The 20,876-nt window shown below is 39.1% G+C and overlaps 1 protein-coding gene and 1 long non-coding RNA gene across 5 annotated transcripts in view; one reads left to right on the plus strand and one right to left on the minus strand.

The window, feature by feature from the left end:
* LOC122667594 (phospholipase SGR2) overlaps window positions 1–13,339 on the minus strand; it is a 112,815-nt gene extending 99,476 nt beyond the window's left edge. Inside the window, exons 1-3 of one of the 4 annotated variants that reach the window (XR_006333819.1) lie at window positions 12,857–13,336; window positions 12,526–12,626; window positions 12,058–12,246 (exon numbers count right to left, since the gene is read on the minus strand). Coding sequence is in view for 2 of the 4 variants with exons in the window: in XM_043863928.1 (XP_043719863.1) it covers window positions 12,058–12,246; window positions 12,526–12,626; window positions 12,857–13,142 (576 nt within the window). In the remaining 2 variants the exon portion in view is untranslated. Of the gene's footprint in view, window positions 1–12,057; window positions 12,247–12,525; window positions 12,627–12,856 lie in introns of all 4 variants that reach the window. The other 3 variants (XR_006333820.1, XM_043863928.1, XM_043863929.1) reach the window with 3 other exon arrangements.
* A 5,020-nt stretch (window positions 13,340–18,359) lies between these two features.
* On the plus strand, window positions 18,360–20,459 carry LOC122669504. The gene is made up of 3 exons (XR_006334029.1): window positions 18,360–18,447; window positions 19,529–19,530; window positions 20,448–20,459. It is a non-coding gene; the product is annotated as an uncharacterized LOC122669504 (long non-coding RNA).
* The last annotated feature ends 417 nt before the right edge of the window (window positions 20,460–20,876 follow it).

The raw sequence follows: 20,876 nt of genomic DNA on the forward strand, positions 1-20,876 counted from the left end.
TTTCCCTTCAGCTGAGGGATACTTAAAACCAAGTGGGGGCTACATGTATACTTCTTCTGCAAAGTCTCCATGAAGGAATGCATTCTTCACATCTAACTGGTACATAAGTCAATCTTTATTGGTTGCTAGTGATAGAAAAACTCTGATTGAGTTATTCTTGGCTATAGGGGCAAAGATCTCTTGGTAGTCAATACCATACACTTGACTATACCCTTTTGCAACTAGCCGAGCTTTGTATCTTTCCACTGTACCATCTGATCTATACTTGATGGTATAAACCCATCTGCATTCAACTGGAATTCTCCCCCTGGGAAGATCAACCAGTGTCCAAGTATTGTTCTTCTCTAGAGCCACCATTTCCTCAGACATTGCTTGCATCCACTTGGGATCGGATAAGGCCTCTGTGACATTTTTGGGAATGGAAAAAGACTCCAGAGCAGTGGAAAAGGCAATACCTGTAGGAGAAATAGAGTCATAGGAAACAAACTGGGCTATGAGGTTAGTACAGGCTCTCTTCCCCTTTCTCATAGCAATGGGAAGATCTAATTCAAAAAGAGAAATATTACATGACTGAGGAGGATGAGACTGAGGATGTGGATCCAAAGAGGGGTTTTGGTAGGGTTGCTTTCCCTTCAATGCATACCAGGGTTGCTTTCCTTTTCCCTTCAACAAGCATTCACCTCTTGTGAATACAACATATTTGAATCTTATTCCCTTGTATTCTTTTTTTCTGCTAGCATCACCACCAGTCTACCACTACTAGCATCAATATCAACCACACCATCAGCATCCACTTCTTTGTATTTTCCAATATCAAATAGAAATGGGGAAGGGGAGGTAGGCAAGGGAGATAGAAAAAGAATGACATTAGCATCCTGTTGACTTCTAGTACTCTCCCCCTGAAGAGGATGCTGAGGAGAAGAAAAGTAAGGAATAAACTCAAAGAAGGTGACATCTTTGGAGAGAAGTTGCCTTCGGGAAGGAGGATGGTAGCACTTATACCCTTTGGTTAAATCGGAGTAGCCCAAGAAGATGCAATTGAGAGCTTTGGGATCAAGCTTGGTGCAAGCTGATTTGTTGATATGAACATAACAAACATAACCAAAGACTTTTGGAGGCAAAGAGAAGGCTGAGGATTGAGGAGAAAGGAGAGCCAAGGGAGATTTGGAGCCAATTAGCAGAGATGGCATCCGGTTAATAAGGAAGGCAGTGGCAAGAAGTGCATCAGACCAAAATGTCTTAGGCACATGCATACCAAAGAGAAGACTCCTGGTGATTTCCAACAAGTGGCGGTTTTTCCTCTCAGCCCCCCCATTTTGTTGAGGGGTGTCAACACATGCCAATTGATGGATAATCCCATTATCAGTAAAAAAACTGTTGGAACCCCCCCCCCATACATGTATTCACCTCCTTGTCCGACCTAACAATTTAAATTCGAGTACCAAATTGAGTGTGGATAAATTGATAAAATTTCTTAAAAGCATCACAAACATCACTTTTTTGTTTCAACAAGACAGTCCAAGTGGACCTAGAATAGTCATCAACAAATGAAACAAAGTAACGAAATCCAAACAAAGAAGTAGTGGGAGAAGGCCCCCAAACATCAAAATGAACAAGAGAAAAAGGAACAGTGGATCTATTACCATGATAAGGATAAGATGTGCGACAATGTTTAGCAAAAATACATGATTCACACTGAAAAACATATGAAGAAGGAAAGGAAGTAAACAAATGGGGTAATTGTCTCCTCATAACAACAAAAGAGGGACGACCCAAACGTTGATGCCAAAGCATTACAGACTCTAAAGTACTACGGTCACTCCGACCACAAACATAAGCTGCACCAGTAGATGAATCACATAACCATGGTTCAAGATGATAGAGTCCTCCTTTCTCAGTTCCACTGCCAATAACCTTCTTTGTCTACAAATCCTGAAAATGACAATAGGAAGGAAAGAAAGTGACACAACAATGTAAGGATTTGGTAAGGTGACTCACTGATAATAGGTTAGTAGCAAAATCAGGGACATAAAGGACAGACTTAAGGGAAATAGAAAGAGTAACTCTCACATTACCCTTACCAGAGACAGAAGAAGGGAACCATCAGCAACCCTTACCTTGTACCGTTCAGAGCAAATGGAATAGGAATCATAATACTATGACATACCAGTCATGTGGTCAAAGGCGTTTGAGTCAATAATCCAAGCGGGAGAAGTGGACGAGGCAGACGAGACCTGTAGAGCTGAGGCAGAAGAAGCTGACCCTCCAGAGGTAGAACCAGTAGCTGACCCTCCGAGGTGAGACATCAGCCAACGGAAGGCTGCAATATCATCCTATGAAAGGGAATCAGGAGTAGGCTGGGATCCAGATGTCTGAGGCTCAGATGTCACAGAGTGAGCCCTAGCTCCCCCTCGCTTGCCACCACGGGCACCAGATGAACCACCACACATACCAGGGGGCTGCCCAAGAAGGTCCCAACACCTGTCCTTAGTGTGTCCCAGTTTTCCACTGTGATCACATTTAAATCTCTCACGGTGATCTCCACGAGTTGGCCCTTGGCCTTCCCCCCCACCCCCACTTTTCCAGTCTCTGTGGGAACTAGAAACAAGAGCAGATCGCTCCGTTGATGGTGCAGTATCCATAGTTGTTCTCCTGGTTTCTTCACTTTGCAAGTAACTACATACTTCATCCAAGGATGGAAAGGGAGACCTCCCTAGGTTCTGCAAACGAATTGGCTCATACTCTGGATTGAGCCCACCAAGTAGAGAACAAATCCTCTCAACCTCCTGATTCTTGTAAACCTTGAATTCATCTTCAGAGTTGGACAGTCGAAGATACCTATAGTGATCATACTCCTGCCACAGGCTGATAACAGTGTTGTAGTAGTCAGAGATGCTCCTATCACCCTGCTTCATATTGGTGACCATTTGGTGAATTTAGTACACTTTTGCATAGTCACCAACTCGATCAAAGGTCCGGGCAACACTGTCCCACATATCCTTGGCAGTCTCCTTGTCCATAAATCTCTTACTGATCTCAGGTTTTATAGAGAAAACCAACCAAGTCATAACTGTGGAGTTCTCAGTCTCCCATTTCAAATATCCTGGATAAGTAGTAGCAGGCTCCTTAATAGAACCAGTAATATACCCCAACTTTCCCCTACTTCTCAGGGACATCTTCACAGAACGAGACCAGTCCAAGTAGTTGGTATTGTCCAACTTCACAACAGAGATTTGGGTGTTGGGGTTATCGAAAGAAGCCATAGTTGGAGAACCACTACTTGGGCTGCTAGCAGTTGGTCCAGTTACCTCAAAATCATTCTCAGTCACGGTGGATGTGGTCCCAAAAAAAAAATACTCAACACAGCAGAATAGTGCCTTGCACAACTGACAAATAGGGGGTAAAACACTCTACCCAAATACAAGGAAGTAATCCAACAAACACACAAGGAAGTAGTTCAGCAAATAGGGCAGCTCAAAGAAAAAGATTACACAGAGTCCAGCCAACAACCGAAGCCACAACAATCACCAACAGTTCAATTAACAAACAAACCGAAAGTGGATCCTTGAAGAAAAATCACAACCAATCACTCAAAAACATTTTCAGTTCCCCTACACAATAGCCAAAGACATTTAAATAGGTGACACTATCAAGCAATAGGAACCATTCCTCTCATTTCAGCCAATAAAAGACACAACAAACATAAGAACAGAATTTGACGATACCTGAGGAGCACCAATGATTCGAGCTATGGTCCTCAATCAAAGGCATTTAACAACAAGGCTGTTGAGGGTCTGAAAGAGGACCCTTAGGCGATCCAAAAGCTTCAGTTCTCATCCCAAGTGGTGGAGAGATGAGACAGAGATGAGCAGACTCTACAGCTGGCGATAATGCTCTGTCCAGCTTCTAGGGCTTCAAATGCATTCCACGAGCTAGAAAACTCCCCCTATTAATGTTGGGTTGAAAGAAACAACTCCAAAGAATGTTGTATAGTTGATATTTCACATAATACAGCCTCTAATGGAACCCTCTACCTTTCTAGGGTTCCAAGAAGAGGTGAAATAGACCAACCGAGCCTTAGTCGACTCTCAAACCAGTGAAAGACTGCTGTGATACCAAGTTAGGTTTTACGAATAGATAGATACAAGTAGTAGGGCAAGATTCACAGGTGAAGAAGAGAGGAGAAGAGAAGAAGAAGAAAAGGGTTTAGAGAGAAAACGATTATGTGTGTTAAGAGATTCTCAACACACATATTAATTTCATTAAAAACTTTCAGAATTACACTGACCTCCCTAAGGAGGTAAATAAAAATAAGGAAAGAAAAGGAAAAATACAACTCAAGTCATGTCTTATAACAAGACAATGACAAAACTACCCTTATACAAAATACTAACAACTCTAACAAAGAGAAGAGGTGCACTGGACAGATCCCTTGCCGGAGATTGGCGAAAGAGACCCATCAGCAACATGAACTTTATTATGGCCAGATAAAGGAGAATATTTGAAAAAAAAAAAAGAGAGGAAGAACCTGTCATATGTCCGGTTGCACCAGAGTCAATAACCCAAAAGTCAGGTATGACCGAGGTGCAATTCCCACCAAATGAAATACCTGTAGAATGAGTGGTAGTGGAGTCTGATGGCAGGGAAACAGCCGAAGCAGCCAAAGAAAGAGGCCCGGATGAAGAGGTGTCCAGCCGAATCATCATATTCCGGAGATGTTGAAGTTCTTCTACAACCTGGGAAAGAGACGGATCAGTATTCTGCTCCTCAGTAGATGCCTGGTTTGCCTGGGCATTATTGGAACGATTGGATCCACCTCTCCCACGCCCACGGGTATCTGTAGGGCGATCATGAAGCTTCTAGCAGCGATCCTTGGTATGCCATTCCTTCCCACAGTTATCACATTTAATAGGAGGGCGGTCACCATTAACACAATCACCAGTACTACGGGAAGAATTCCCACGAGAAGGGAGTCTGAGAACTAGAAAGTAGGGCCTATCTCTCCTAAGCGACAGGTGTAATCATGGATGTCCGACGACTATCCTCTGCCGCAAGAACGCATATGCTTGCTCAAGAGTGGGTAGAGGATCACAATTCAATATAGTAGCCCGGATCTGATCAAACTCAATATTGAGACCAGCCAAAAAATAAAAACCAGTAAGCCATGTTCCCACTTTCGGAGGCCATGGCATCAACATCACAGGTTGCAGTGAAGGTTCCCAAAAAATCCAGTTGTTGCCACATAGTGCACATCTTGTTATAATATTGGGAAATGGACAACTCCAACTACTTTGTCGAGCGGATTTTCTGGCAAAGTTCATAACACTGGGCGGCATTCCCTACCTGAGAGTTGGTGTCCTGGGCTGTCTTCCAGATTTTGGCAACCGTATCAAGAAGGTAGCGCCCGGCAATCTTGGTACATGGAATTAACCAGATAAGACATGACCAAGAAATTAAAATTCATCCACCTATCTTGTGCAGGACCAGCATCGGCAAGCCTGACGGTTGTCGTGGATATGTATCCAGGAAGACCCCGGGAACCAATAGCAAACAAACATGAGCGAGACCATAACAGGTAGTTGCTTCCATTTAATTTAATGGAACTAGTCGGAAAGGGAAGAAAATCACGTTGTGGTGTGCCATCGGGGCTAGACGAAGCAGAAGTCATTTCAGAATTGTCAGGCATGGTGGCCGGTTACTAAAAAAAACTCTCAATAATAGAGAAGAAAATCTCTGCCAAATATTTTAAGGCATATGGAGGCAAAAACAGCCCTTGGTGGGAGTCAACTCACCACCAAGGGTGGAAAAAATAGGATGGCAAGGCTGGAGAAGGCTCGCATGAGGAGAAGGAAAGGCTAGAGAAGTCGCGGGAGGGTGGCGGAGACTTGGTGGAGGCTGGCGAAAGGCTGGCGCTTGGCGGTGGTGTGAGAGGCTGGTGGAAGGCTGGCGGAGATGGTGGTTGGCTGGCGGAAGTCAAGTGGTGGAGGGCGGTGGTGCTGCTAGGGCAAGATCACGACAGAGAGAAAGAGAGAGAAAAAAAGGAAAGAAAAATTATGTCCCATATTCTCAGATTATTTTTTACTCTAATGTCATGTTGAAATCCATAAATACTGGCTTGAGTCAGAGTGACTACAGCCGTTTTTTAGTTATAATAAGAGAAGGAATATTCTAGAATAGGTACAAGGACAATATTACCCCTATGACAATCTTACCCTTGAACCCATATTACAACATGCCCAAATCCAGGAAATAAAACTAACTTGACAGTAAAGCCCCCCTAACATCCTTTCCTAAGCTTCAATAAACATACTCAAAACATCACTAAACATGACACTAGAAGGAAGTAGGATTCCTCAGCCACAGTCCCCCCAAACTATGGACAGAACCAGCGGAGGAACTATTTGTCATAATAAAAGAATAAGCCATGTAATCAAACCTATCACTTTCATTCATACCATTTCTCATCAAAGCCAATCCACCATGGCACCATCACAATTCACAAGGCACTATAAAGCTATGACTTATTGCTATTCTATATCTACTACTGGGCGGACTAGATTTGATGATCACGGTTTCTCGTAACTGAAGCCCGAAGACTGGTTTTCCCGAAAAAATCGATACAATATAACTTACGATACCGGATCTGGGCAGAATGGGAATTATACACCTCTGGATGACCGAAGAACCAAAAGAGATGCTGGTATAATATGGGTCTCCCCCTCCAGTGGGAACAGAAAAGATTGTATTAAAGTTTCGATAAGTTACTAACATGGTAATTGCCCCTGTAAGTAGGACAAGGAAGCTCTGGCCAACATGATTGCATGCTTTTCTCATTTTCACAATACCCTTGGTCAAACAGATCTCGGGCAATAATACAAGATCCAAACATTAAGTAGAAACCAACTCCATTTAGAGAAATTTCTCCACCCACTACGAATGCCCCATAAGATTTTCCAATCAATAACTGTATATTTCCAACAATCTGATGGAGAACCTATTATCTAATTATAAGCACAGTGATGAAATTAAGACTGCCCAAGTGGGCTTAGGAAGACCCTTTTTTTTTAGGTGAATAAATAATTCATTACCAAATAGAGAAAAGAAAACAACAGCCCTAGAAAAAGGGGGGAGAAAAAAGAATCAAACAAAACACAAAAGAGCCTGATCCTCAAACAGAGGGGGCAAAGGCTCGAAGAGAGATGGAAGAGATACCCCAGCAAGGTTCGAAAACTCGGGTCTCGGTGCCAACTCGGACCCTTGACAAACCGAGTCGAGATCTCACCAAGTTGGTGCACTGTTTTTTTTCTCGACTCGAAGCCTCATCTAGGTGGGTTTCAGACCTAGTTTGGGTCTGAAACTTGGTATTTAGCCTATTTTAGGCCATTTAAACACAATGGCGCTATCAGATTTTGTAAAAACAAAGTCCAAATAGGAGTTTCAGTTAGTGGGAAAGCAGGACAGGCACTTATGCTAGAAACCAGGAAAGACACAGGACAAGCACACTTATTTATGCCTAATATCATTTAAAATTTACTAAGCAAATACCCCCCTATTTGAATCCAATAAAAATAGTTAAAAAATCAAATTCCAAAAGAAAAAAAAGTCAACCCCCCAGTTCAAGAACAAAAACTGGATTTTCGGCGGTAGGTGCAATTTTCAACTTTCAAATGCTGAGGTTTTTCTCAAATCTAAAAATTCCATAAATCTTAATATGGTAAAACATTGCTAAAAACCAAAAGTGCAGTAAAATATTCATTTGTTTTGATGTCCAAAAATATATTTTCATTCAGAGCGATTTTGACAGCATTCGCGCACACCGAATTAAGTTTGACCGGTACATAACTCCTTCAATATAAATCAGATTGAAGCAATCTTGGACTTGTTGGAAAGCTTTCAAAACAAAGCTTAAATGAATAATATCTTAAGTGATATTAGGCATAAATAAGTGTCTGTCTTGTCTGTCTTGGTTCCTGGCATAGATAGGTGTCTATATACCAAGAATTTCCAGCAAGATCTCGAGATCTGCCACTCATATAAAGGACCTAGATGGGCATTTTCCTATGTCAAACCGAGATCTCGATTGCGGAGAGATCTCGCCGAGATCTAAGCGAGATATTGACATTTTGAGACTCATAGGCAGTCTCGTCTCGGGATTTCGAAAAACCGAGAAACTAGGCGAGATCTCGCGAGTTCTCGAACTATGTACCCCAGGATACAACAATAAGCCTGTTCCTTGGGGTGTCACTACAAATAGAGGGAACAGCCACAGAGAGCTTGGCCTTAATTTCAAAAGAAATGGAATCACAAATCTGGTACAGAGTCCTAGAGTTGGTAGTCCATTTCCAGATATTGTGTTCCATCCAAATATGATTGATGACGGCACAAAAAGCTAACTTGCCAACCGTGTCACAGAGAATAGATCCGGCAAAAATCATACCAACCCAAATCCATTTTCTATTAAAAGAGAGGATTCTTTGACTTCTAGGCCAACCTTTTGCTAGAATGCTTTTCCCTTGCTAGAATGCTAGAAAGGGCAAGCATTCTAGCATTTTGCTTGAATGCTTAGGAAGACCTTATTTTGGGCCATGGATGGGTTCTATGGATCTTGGGCTACTTAATTATGAGGTTAATTTTGTAACAGGCCTGAAGTAAAAGCCTATCAAGTGGGGGTGAAATCAATACACGAGATTAGTAGTTAAGTTAGAGATTTCAATTTAGATTAGAATACTTATTAGCTAGATAGAGTTCTGTTTTGAGTCTATTAAGTCCTATTAAGGCAAGTCAACGTGAGAGTGTAAATAGAAGTACCCTTGTGAGTCTAGTTAGGAAGTTCAAAGAGATGGTATCAAGTATTGATACGGTATCAATACGGGCCATAGTCAAGGCAAAACCTAAGCATTCGGGCGTCCGGGGCGCCTTGGTCACCTTACGTCCAGGCCCCTCCAACGCCTTGGGTCACTTGGACACCGCGACAACTATGATACAGACCGATACACTCGATATACAGGCTGCCAAAAACCCAAAAATCCTAGTTTTTTAAAGAGAACTTCTTCCTCTGATTCCCCCCCCCCCCCCAAAACCAAACTACCAAAGTGGATCCTATCTACACTAAAAACAGTATAGGAGGAATGATTAAACAAGAAAAAAATTGCATTAAAGCTCATCAAAGTGGAGTTGAAATATGTTAAAATTTTGATTTTCTTTTTTCCTTGAACCTTGGTTTTTATTGCTTGTTACACACCATATACTCCGTCATGGTTCTACTTATCTTCAAATCTTTTGATTCCAAGGTTGATCTCCATAACTCCAACTTGGCTTTGATCCCTTCTTTTGTCTCATCCACCAAAATAATATCATGAGCAAACCTAGGAAACTCATCTTGAATGTCTCTGGTTAAATCATCCATGATAAACACAAACAAATAAGGGCTTAAAGTTGATCCTTGATGTAACCCAATTATAATTGGGAATTCACTACTTTGACCCCTCCCCCCCGCAATTCTTACACTTGGCACCACACCATCAAACATATTTTTAATTATGTCCACATATTTACTTGAAACAATTCTCTTCTCTAGTACTTTCCAGTTTAATTCTCTAGGGACTATGTCATAAGCATTTTCTAGATCAATAAAGACCATATGGAGATCTTTCTTGCAATCTCTAAATCTTTCCATGAGTCTTCTAAGTCAATAGCTTCTGTCGTAAATCTTCAAGGTATAAAACCAAATTGGGTTCCCATTATAGTAGTTTCTTGTCTTAGGTGGATTTCAATAACTCTCTCCCATAATTTCATAGTACGACTCTATGACTCATTAGTTTTATGCCTTAATAGTTATTGCAGCTCTGAATGTCACCTTTATTTTTGTAAATCAGAACAACAATACTTATCCTCCATTCATCTGGCATTTTCCTTGTGCTCATATTCTTGCTAAACAACTTGCTTAGCCAAGATAAACCATAGATTCCTAAGCTCTTCCACACTTCTATTGGGACTTCATCTAGGCCTGGTGCCTTGCCTACTTTCATCCTCCTTAAAGCTTCTTTTACTTCAAAAAACTTAATTTTCGTACATATCTATGACATGTGGTGTCTTGATGGGTAATGCAGTCTTCTGGAACACTATTACTCAAAATGTCTTCATTTAGTAGGATGTAGAAATACTCTTTCCATCTCTCCTTAATGTCCTCATCCCTTATTAGTACTTTACCATCTTCACTTTTAATACATCTAACATGTTTGAGATCTCTACTCTTCCTTTCTCTCGTTTTAGTTATCTTATAGATAGCTTTATCCCCTTCCTTTGTACTCAAATTGTTATAAAGATCTTCATATTTCTTCGCCCTTGCTTTTCCCACAATCTTCTTAGCTTCATTTCTGACAAATTTATACCTTTTTAGATCCTCTACATCCTTAGTCCTTTGTCATGTCTTAAAACTAGTTTTCTGAATTTTAATAGTTGCTTGAACCTTATCATCCCACCACCAAGTCTCCTTAGAGGAATGACGTTTTCCTTTTGATTCTCCTAAGATATTTTTAGCAACAACTTAATACAAGTAATTATCTCATTCCACATTGCATTAGTGTCTCCCTCAAAGTCTTACTTTCCTTGTTTGAACACTTTATCATTAAATGATTTCTAGGTGTCTCCTTCTAAACTCCACCATCTTATCCTAGGGCAAATAAGCTCACCTTTCTTATGATTTTGTGTAATAAGGCACGTATCCATGACTACTAATCTATGTTGTGTGGTCAAGCTCTCCCCTGGTATAACTTTACAGTCTTTACATAACAATCTATCGGACCTTCTACAACAACAACATAGACTTATCTCAACTTACATAGGGTCAGCTACATGGATCCTTGCTCTCCAATCACCTCTATACGAAGTCATCCAAGATAAGAGACCCAAGCTATGCATGTCTTTCCTCACCAGTCACCACTTCACTTAGAATTATTTTAGGCCTGCTCCTGGCTCTTTTAGTTCCTTCAATCTGAATCAAATCACTCCTCCAAACTGGAGCATCCCAAGGCCTCTGTTGAACATGGCCATGCCACCTCAAACTTCCAGCAAAACTGGGTAAAGTAACTGTAGTGATAGAAGTGATTAGAAGTACTAGATAGACATAAACAGTTGTATCCAATGTCTTTACAAATGGAAACTGGAGGGGTTGGGGGAAGGACATTCAAGCAGTTCAAATGGTTCGACCATCTGGTCCAACAATCCAAATGGAATAAAAGAGAATATTCTTTTTTTAGTAAGTTTAGCCAAACACATTTAGTTGGGATAAGGCTGAATTTAGTTGAGATTATGTTTTTAAGTTGAACATTCATTCACATAGATTGATCGTCCAAACAGTCAGACTGCAGCTAGCTCATCCAGTCCCATTGATCTTTAAGACGCTGACTGTATGTACAACTTTCCCCTCTATTTTTTTCTCCTAGCCTTTTCTCAACCCTATTTTTCTAACATAACAACATCAACACCTCAATTTCCCAAGTTAAAATACTTTTTGCTCAGTCAATTCTGTCTAGTAAGAATCTAGATCTTTCTAGCCCTGGATAGAACGGTTACGTGCAATTCGAATCTTATGTTCCTGGAGGCAGAAATGACAATGTTCATAATCTTGACAGATTTCAGTCAGACGCAATGAAATATTTCAGTTGCAACCAGCAACAGCAAAGGAAACCAATAACTCGGCTGATAAATTCAAATTAAAATTAAAACCTTGAAAGTTCACTTGAGGAATAAAATTGAAATACAATGAGAATGCATCAAGTCGACTAACAAAAAGAATCATTAACAAGTATGATAATATGAACTGGAAAAACAAATACCACAACAGACCTCACCTGGGGATATATCTTTTAACATTCAGTTCAAGAACCTCAAAACTTGAATGACCGAAAAAAGAAAAAAAAAAATTATATATGTACTATGATTATTCAATGTGTAACATTTAATATATCCAAAATGAAAAATGAAAACCCACGTGCATCTGCACATGAAAGTTTACTAGTATATATATATATGAAAACACAAAGATGAAAGCAATACCTCATACAGACCCCCCTTTACAGGCACACCCACTCTTTCTGCTTCAACTGCATCCAGCTGATTTGATTTACCATCATCTGCTTTTGGTAGCACAACTGATTTTGATTCAGATCGAAGTTGTTGCACTCTTGGACCTTCACTGCATTCTGCGTACTCTTTCCACCAACAAGAAAGCAACTCTTCTTCTCTCTGTAAAAGTGAAATAAATGAACCAATTCAAGAAATCTTAAGCAACTCCTGAAGAAAATCAAATCATAGCAGAGCATACTGTATACAAAAACTCATCTTCCAAAGCCTTGGAAGCGAACCATAAAATGTCAAATATTTTTTTCTAATCAAGCACTTCAATTTACTAAAATATGGAGGAGGAAAGGATAAGGAACTCCTCATAACAAATCTGAGGATTCCCTTAAATAACAAACTTAAGCATTTAATTCATGAATTATGAAGCGAAATATGATGGATGACCTGCAAGAAAGAAGCCTCCAAAGCAAGCGAATCCCTCATACCGAATCGAAAATACTCACTCTTCCCCACTACTGGTGTTCGAGGAACTGAGGCTGCTAGTTCTGTATAAACACAAAATTAGGAAACCATCACCAAAATATAAATTCTTTTTATTTCAAACTGAAGAACTTTCTTCTTCTAGAAAGATGTGACCGATAACCTTCGTATAAGATTATTAAGATACTGGAATGTACAAAACATTGTTAAAGTAAGAAGTAATAACTAAGTATTGATCAAATTTCTCCACATATCTAAATTAATCAAATTAAAAATTAAAGAACCAGGCACTCACCATTCTCTGCTAGAGGGACCTTGCAGAAGTACCACCTCACATCTTCCCCATCAGAAGGGCTCCTAGTGCGTGCAAGATACTTCTCCCGACCTCTGCATTGCTCAATCACATCTTCCAACCGCGCAATGTTCGAAGGCGTGTTCTTCAACAACTCTGGAGATATTTCTACAACTCCATAGGAACCAGTTGCATCTGAACCTGATGCTGCAACTTCCCCTTCCCCTTCTCGACCATTTGAGTGAGTCCTTGAATAAGAAACTTCGTCTTTTGCCTCAGAATTCGCCATCAAGACGATTCCGAAGCAATTCAACGCACAAGCAGAACAATTAATCCAAAACTAGTCTCAAGGTACGAGCTTCAATTAACACCTATGGCACCAAAAAGAAATTATAACCGTCTAATAAGCAGACCAGTAATCTCCAGATAAGGAATTGAGAGGAATTTCACCGACCTCAAAGATTCAGTGAATACATTATTGAAGAAATCACTTGAAGAACGCTCTTTTCTCCTTTGAATCAATTCAAATGGAATAATGGATTCAGTGAAATTGAAGAAATCACTTCAAATCCAACTTTAATTCGAAACTCGGCAAGTTTCCAAATATGGAGATTTGGGAACGGAGATGTCCAAAGGCGACTTCTGCAGGTGAAGAACAGGAACAAATATAAATTCCTTGGCGATGTTTAAATATATTTACAGAAAGGCTTGGGGTTACCCCTTTGAATCAAAGAAAAGACCCTTACAGTCCTTAATTTCAGTGAGATTTCGAGAATTCGAGCTGACCCAGAAAAGGAAAGCAACTGTTTCAGATGAAACGCCGACCAGAAGCGAAAGAGTGAGGGTTGAATGTCAGGTAGAACAACCGAGAAACAGCGAACGGCGGTTGCGTGGTTTGGCACGTGCATCGACTACCTGCACACGTGTAATGGTTGATTGCTTTACCGTTACGGATCCAGTCCTCGCGGGAGTTCAACCGTTGGATCCACTTCATTATGACGCATGCCAACCCACGAACTAGAATGTACTGTATAAACATTAAGGTTAATTTAATACCACCCTTGAGGTTTGACGAAAGGATAATTTTACCCTCCTAGTATTGAAAAATTGTGCGTACTCTCCTGAGGTTTGCAAACAGTAACAAATAAGTCTATTCCATCAGTTCATGACTAACAGTGTTAAAAATAAGAGATGAACTGACAAAATTACCCTTACAAGAGAAGGGGGAAAAAAAAAAAAACCTGCAACTCATCTTCCCCAAATCGATTAGGGAAGATGAGTTGCAGGATTTTTGTATCAATTCCTTTAAGTGGGATTTTACTATTCTCTCCTCATCCGTCAATCCCATATCGAATTCAATCACCTCATTTTCCATGTTTAAAGGTTCGAATTCCATGGATAATTATCTACTAATTATTTTTCCTGCTATAATCCAAAATGAAATACAAGAAGCTAAAGCAATATACATAATTCACATCCAAAATAAGAACGTAACTGACCGCTATCTTGATCTAGACACACAGCCACGAGCTCCACCGGATCTTCGCAAGCAAAACCTTTCAGAAGAGAGGCTTGAGGAGGAGGGGGGAAAAGATGCAAACTTCTAGGGATTATACTATAAGTAGTGTCTAGGGTTTCATAAGAGAGATTACAAAAGAGGAGAGACATGCAGAGCGCGATAGAGAGACAGAGACAGAGAAATGAAGAGAATTATAGAAGGAAACCGTAGAATCTCAAAACCCCAACACCTGGATTCCAACATTTTTCATTCTCTGCCCTTTCTTCATGATTACAAGAAAAGATATTCTTTTTACCGAGTAAACTTTGAGGGTAATTACAACAGAGACGAGAAAGGAGGGAGAAGGGTCGGGACTATGACCATGAGAGAGAATGAAAGAAAGTTGAGAGACAACAAAGGGAGCGAGTTACGATGATGAACTCTAGGGCAATGATCCAGTATTTGACAAAAGCAGTTGATTTGAGTTTGAGTAATTGAAAATCGCATAAGAAAGCAGATATTTTCCTAACCCGGGTTCCCAATCCCTGATCCAACCGACGGAGATAGGGTCTGTGAAAGAGATTTGTGGGGAAAATCAAAAGCTTGTTGAAAAGAGAAGACTATAATGAACAGAAAGAGAGAGATGAACAACAAAGAGAAAGAGTTTTAGCAGTCGATGGAATGAGTTTCTTTAGCTCCCTTCACCAGAGCTTCTCTTAACGGTATGGACAGAGTCGATTTCCTCCTTTGAAAGAGAAGATAAGATGGAATAACTGAATTTCCATATGAACACAATCAAGACGATGGGTCGAGTTCATACCTGTCTTTCCTTCCTCTTCAAAAATCAATAATATCCAACGAAGAGAGAAGATTTTTAGGATAATTTTGTCAATTCATCTCTTATTTCTAACATTGTTAGTCATGAACTGACGAAATGCGCTTATTTGTTACTGTTTGCAAACCTCAGGGGGGTACGCAGAATTTTTCAAAACTGGGGGATAAAATTATCCTTTCGTCAAATCTCAGGGGGGTATGTATAAATTACCCAAACTTTAATTCTTTTTTGAGAAAATTTCACGTAAATCCCCTGGGGGCTTGACCTAATTACACTTTCACCCGTAAAGTTTAAAATTTTTCATGTACCTCCCCTGAAGTTTCTTTTCTTCTTTTTTTTGCAACCCCTAAGGTTCAAACTAAGTAACAAAAACGCCCACTTCGTTAACTGTAGACATTAAATGTTCAATTTTTTATTTAATTGATCAAAATACCCTCATCTTCCCCAAATCGTGTAGGGTTTGGAAACAAAAAAATTCAAATGGATCTTACCATTAAACCCAACAAAATCCACATCAATGGATTCAGATTCAGGAAATTGTCCCAATTTAATCCAAAATCTCCATGTTCTTGCTTAGCTCTTTTGATCTCATCGTGTTCTTCTTGAAATTTAGTGTTAGGCAATTGCTATGTCTGCAACTAATTGTGCAAAAACTTGTCAGAGACGTTGGGGTTGGAGAGAAGCATAAGTACGGGAGAATGGAGATTGATTCCATACGAAAAAATTGAATTTAATTCTTTCTATTTGATTGGGACAAGCTCAAATTGTTTGATTGGAATTAGGAGAGAAATCCAACCAATTTTACAAGAGAGAGAAAACAAATTGAGCAATAGAATTTCTCTTGATAAAATAAATGAATTAAAGAGAAAAGGATTTTAACTCCATCACTATAAGGACCGATTATCTTTTGATTTACAAAATTGATAACCTAGAAATCGAAGACCAGATAGAATTACCAAAATCAAGGCCATAGAATTATGGGAGGGAGGAACTCATGTTTAACAAAACCTATAGAAATGGAAAGAGGGAACACTCCTGAACATTGTCAATCGTACTAGTGGAGCCACAAAGAGAGAGTTCTGACTTCTGAATTCAAAAAAGCTACCAAGAACGACGAATCTTCTGATCCTCACTTTTTGATTTCAGTATGGCCGTTGGTGTTGTTGGGGAGATCCTGCTTGAAACCCTTGAGTGTATGTTTGATATTTGTCGTGTCTTTTGATGATATTCAAGCTTTAATTTCCATTTGAATATGGGTCGGAGGTGAAATGGGCATGGAAAAGAGTGGTCAGGGGAGAAGGAGACGAGAGGGTTCGTGGGATCCATTTGAATTTTTATCTTTTTTCCAAACCTTAAACGATTTGGGGAAGATGATGGTATTTTGGCCAATTAAATAAAAAATGTAACATTTAATGTCTATAGCTAACGGATTGGGTGTTTTTGTTACTTAGTTTGACAATCAGGGGTGATATGTGAAAATTTTCATACCTTACGGGTGAGTGTAATTAGGTCAAACCCTAGGGGAGGTCCGTGAAATTTTCCCTTCTTTTTTTAATCAAGGATAAGAAAGAATGGCAAGAGTTTTCATTCATGGCGTGCGTATGCATGATTTTGTAGTTATATTGGCATAAATGTCCATCTAAAATGATATAAACGGATTAAAATCCTCTGCAGTGCAGCCCTGAGAGCTTGACACGTGGAAGAAGCCACATCCAACGGTACAAGCTCAATGCAAGGCACCTTTTTTTTTTCTTATTTTCTTTCTTCTTGAGCTCGACACCATTGGATGTCGCATCTTCCACGTGTCAAGTTCTCAGGCCCACATTGCAATGCACTACAAAGGATTTTCTTCCCGATGTAAACACTTTTTCCTATTTGATGGAGTTAATGGTAGAATCTCCCGTGTACTAATTACCTTCCCCAAATAGAATTTTAAAAATAGATTGAAAGTGACTTAATCATGATAATATTATCAAAAGTCGATACTATTTTAAACATTATCCGAGTACACATATGAAATGACAAAATTTATCCTCATCGAAAGAAAAAGTCTGTTATATTAAAAGTGTGACAAAAAATAAAGTTAATTTAGGGAAGATGCTCTTTAAGTCTAAGACATACACTACGCCTTCTCACATATTATAATAGTAAATGCGAAAAAAACAATGACTACAAAATAAATGTGAGAGGATGTAGAGTACCCTGCTTGCTCTGAGAACCCTCTCCTTACAAATTATTTGACACGTTAATGGGTTTCATTAAGAAAATCCCTTTACAATCTGAGTTCCAATATTTGCACTTTTAGCAAAGGGAAAACCTTGTTGTAATCAAAGTTGGTGAAAATAAAGTAATAATTTTATTTTTTTGCCCTCTTAGTAGAACATACATTTTTTCAATGGGGGTGAATCATGTCATTTCACATGCTTATTCAAACTTTTTGATTTTTTATAATGGCATAATGCCAGGCACTTTCAAAATATTTTGAGAACCCTTTTTTATCCCTATTTTAAATAATTTTACGAAATTTACTATTTCCTCCCTTATACTTTGCCCTAATTCAATTTTCCTCCCCTCAACTTTCAATTATTACACTTAGACTCGCTCTGGCTAGCTAACAGTGTTAGTCTATTGTTAATTATAATTTTGAAAAGACTATGTTACCCTTGCATGGTGTTAATTATAAGTTGGTTTTAATGCAAAACGTGTGACCCACCACTTCTTCTTCTTCTTCTTCAACTAGTGTTGCACCCCATCACACTCTCCACTGTGCACTCCACTGCCCCACCATCGCTGCAACCTCCAACCACCTTTGCGCAACTTGATGCAACCTCCAATAAAAGGAGGTAGTTGCCCCTACCCCCTACTCTTATGTGATACAAATGAAACCCTTAAGCCCAAACTCAAATTCTTCCATTCAGCAGGAGTTTCGTCCCTTGAGCTTGCTCAAATCATCTTTCGATATATTAGGATCTTATTACGGAGCTTATAGAACCAAATAATTCATTCATTCGAGTTCCTTAGGGGTTTGTCCTCCACTCAAGTTCATCAACATCCATCTCTTCATCATTATAATCCAGGGCTAGATCTCCTTTTACTGGTGGAGCAGACATGAAATCAAGATTCCCACATAAATCCATTTCTTTAAAATTCCCATCATAGATGATCTACATTTGGATAACAAATCCAAGCTTTTTAACATAAAATTTAGTCAAACCCACTTCACGTCCTGCAACTTTACGTCTCTTCCTTTTGGATTGCAGGGTCTATTGCCAAATCTCACTTGGAAATTATAAATTAACCAAACAAGAAATCGATCAAAACCTAAAAATTATAGGCACAAATTAAGCCTTGATTTCAATATTGATGGTGCATCCAGGAGTAATCGATACTAAATTTCTTGATTCTGACCGAATAGAAACCAACCTAAAGACATTGAAAATCAATTTGAAGATATGAAATTGCTTTACATCGATCTTAGGTTTTCAACTCAGCTCTGATTTCCTTAATAAAAACCCTTAAGAGTCATAGACTTCTTGAAATGTAAGATTTTTGCAGGGAAAGGGTTGAAGGTTGTTTATTCAAAACTGGAGAAGATGAGACACTGTTCTTGAGCCAGTTCTACCGATGATTGGGTTGGACCCATCCATCCCCCAAACCTTTTCTTATGATTCCATGGATTCTTTCACAGGTTCTTTCGTGGCTAGGTCAAACATTAAATGAACAACAAGAAGGGTGGGGTTGGGGGTGAGGGATGGACAAGGATAAGTGGCGGGGGTGGGGAGTTGCAGAGGGCGGAGATGGGAGGTGGGAACAATAACAAGGGTGAGGGCGGAGTTGCAAACGGTGGAGACTAGAGGAAGAAGAATTAGAATTTTTTTTGTTTTTTATCCCAAGGGTAAAAGGTCATGTTACACGCACCCAGAGTTATTTTGGGTATTAAAAATTTTCTCCTTCGCCACGTTACAACTTAATAGACGAACACTAATGGATTGGATCTAATTGTAATAGATCATAAACTGTAGGGGAGGGGGAGTAATAATTGAAATAAATGGGAGGAACTTTTAATTAGGGCAAAGTACAAGGAGGGAACAGTAAATTTCTCAATAATTTTTTGAATAATCAAAAGAATATTACGACTTCTCACTTCATCGTTTTGGTGACAAGATGCAACACCAAAGCATCTTTTTGAGGATCTCACTGGATTATATATTAATTGCACCATAAGTGAATTGTTTTTAGTAAGAATACTCCTCTGGGCTTGAAATTTCATATTTGTAGGAAATTAGGTATGCATGAGATCAGGTGTCTTCTTCATCTACTAACCTTGGTTCTCCTTTGTTAGCCGTTCGGGCTAAGTCACATTCAATTTGTAATATTGTATTTAAAATTTAATGTAATCTTAGTGCCTGGAAAGCCTCTCTTTCGACACAGGCAAGCAGATATGTTTTGGGCTCCATACCGGCTTTATGTTCCTAAATCTATTTGCTCTACATCAGACTCTATTTCCACTCGTTTTTTAAAAAGAGATCCTATGGATAGAGGAAATTATCATTAATTTCATGGTCCTATGTGAAATCAAAAAGTTCAGGGGTTTAGGGTTTAGAATGAATCGTATCCATAATGAATCCTTTTTATTAATTAAGGCTAGGTTGGAGACTTATCAGTAATCTTGATAGCTTATGGAGTAGGGTCATGAAGGATAAATATTTTCAGTGATATAGTCTTATTAGTCAAAATCTTGTTCGAGGGGTTCTTGGATTTGGGAGGGTAATTTCTTGCATCGTTCCCTCTGTGTGTCGAATGATCTTTTGGAAACTTGGTACTGGGTCATCAATCTCAATATGGGAAAATTCATGGCTTCGATCTGTTATGAACCATATTCCCACTTTTTCATGTCTTAGATTTGTTGACCATTCTAACAAAAAAAAAAAGATTTGTTGACCATTAGAGCTGGAATTCTTCTCTTATTTATGTGACTTCCCCTCAAGGGTCTCTTATTTAATTACTAAAATTCCTTTGACCACCACCCAACGTAGTGATTTTATGTTGTCCCTATGCGAAAAACGAGATTCTTACAACCAAGGTGGCGGTCAATACATTATCCTTAAGCTTTGATCATGAAAATCTTGGTGTTTTCTATGGATCCATGCTCAGTCTCTTTTTGATCTTTTAAATTCTCTATTTTTTTTTGTAACTCTCTTCCTATTGATAAAAACGTTTTCCTTTCTATTTTCTCTATTACTGTTATTTCCATTAGTTAGTTATAAACAAATGTATTTTCTCTCATTATCCTCCTAATCCGCATGCAATGCTGTACAACATTAACCGATAGATCTTAGAACAAAATATCGTTTTTTCCCCTCTCATTCTACTTTAAGATGCTACCTAAAGCTACTTTAAACCTATCTACAATAGATTATATTGGGAATTACCCAAAAAAAAAAAAAAAAAAAAAAAATTACCTTGGGCTTGCACATCTCGATGTCATTACTTTAATATGTGATGGGAGTTTCGTTGATGAACCTGGTGAAGCAGGATGAACCATAGTGCTATTTATCATCAAACTTTTATTTGTGCTTGTGTGGACTTTTGTTAAACAACGCAAAGAGACTGAAGTAAGGGGTTTGTTTATAAGTTTAAAGCAGTTAAGAGAATGGAAGGATGACATGATCGATGTTTGGACTGATTGT

Source organism: Telopea speciosissima, chromosome 7 (genome assembly GCF_018873765.1).
Source record: "Telopea speciosissima isolate NSW1024214 ecotype Mountain lineage chromosome 7, Tspe_v1, whole genome shotgun sequence".
In the NCBI taxonomy this organism is placed as follows: domain Eukaryota; kingdom Viridiplantae; phylum Streptophyta; class Magnoliopsida; order Proteales; family Proteaceae; genus Telopea; species Telopea speciosissima.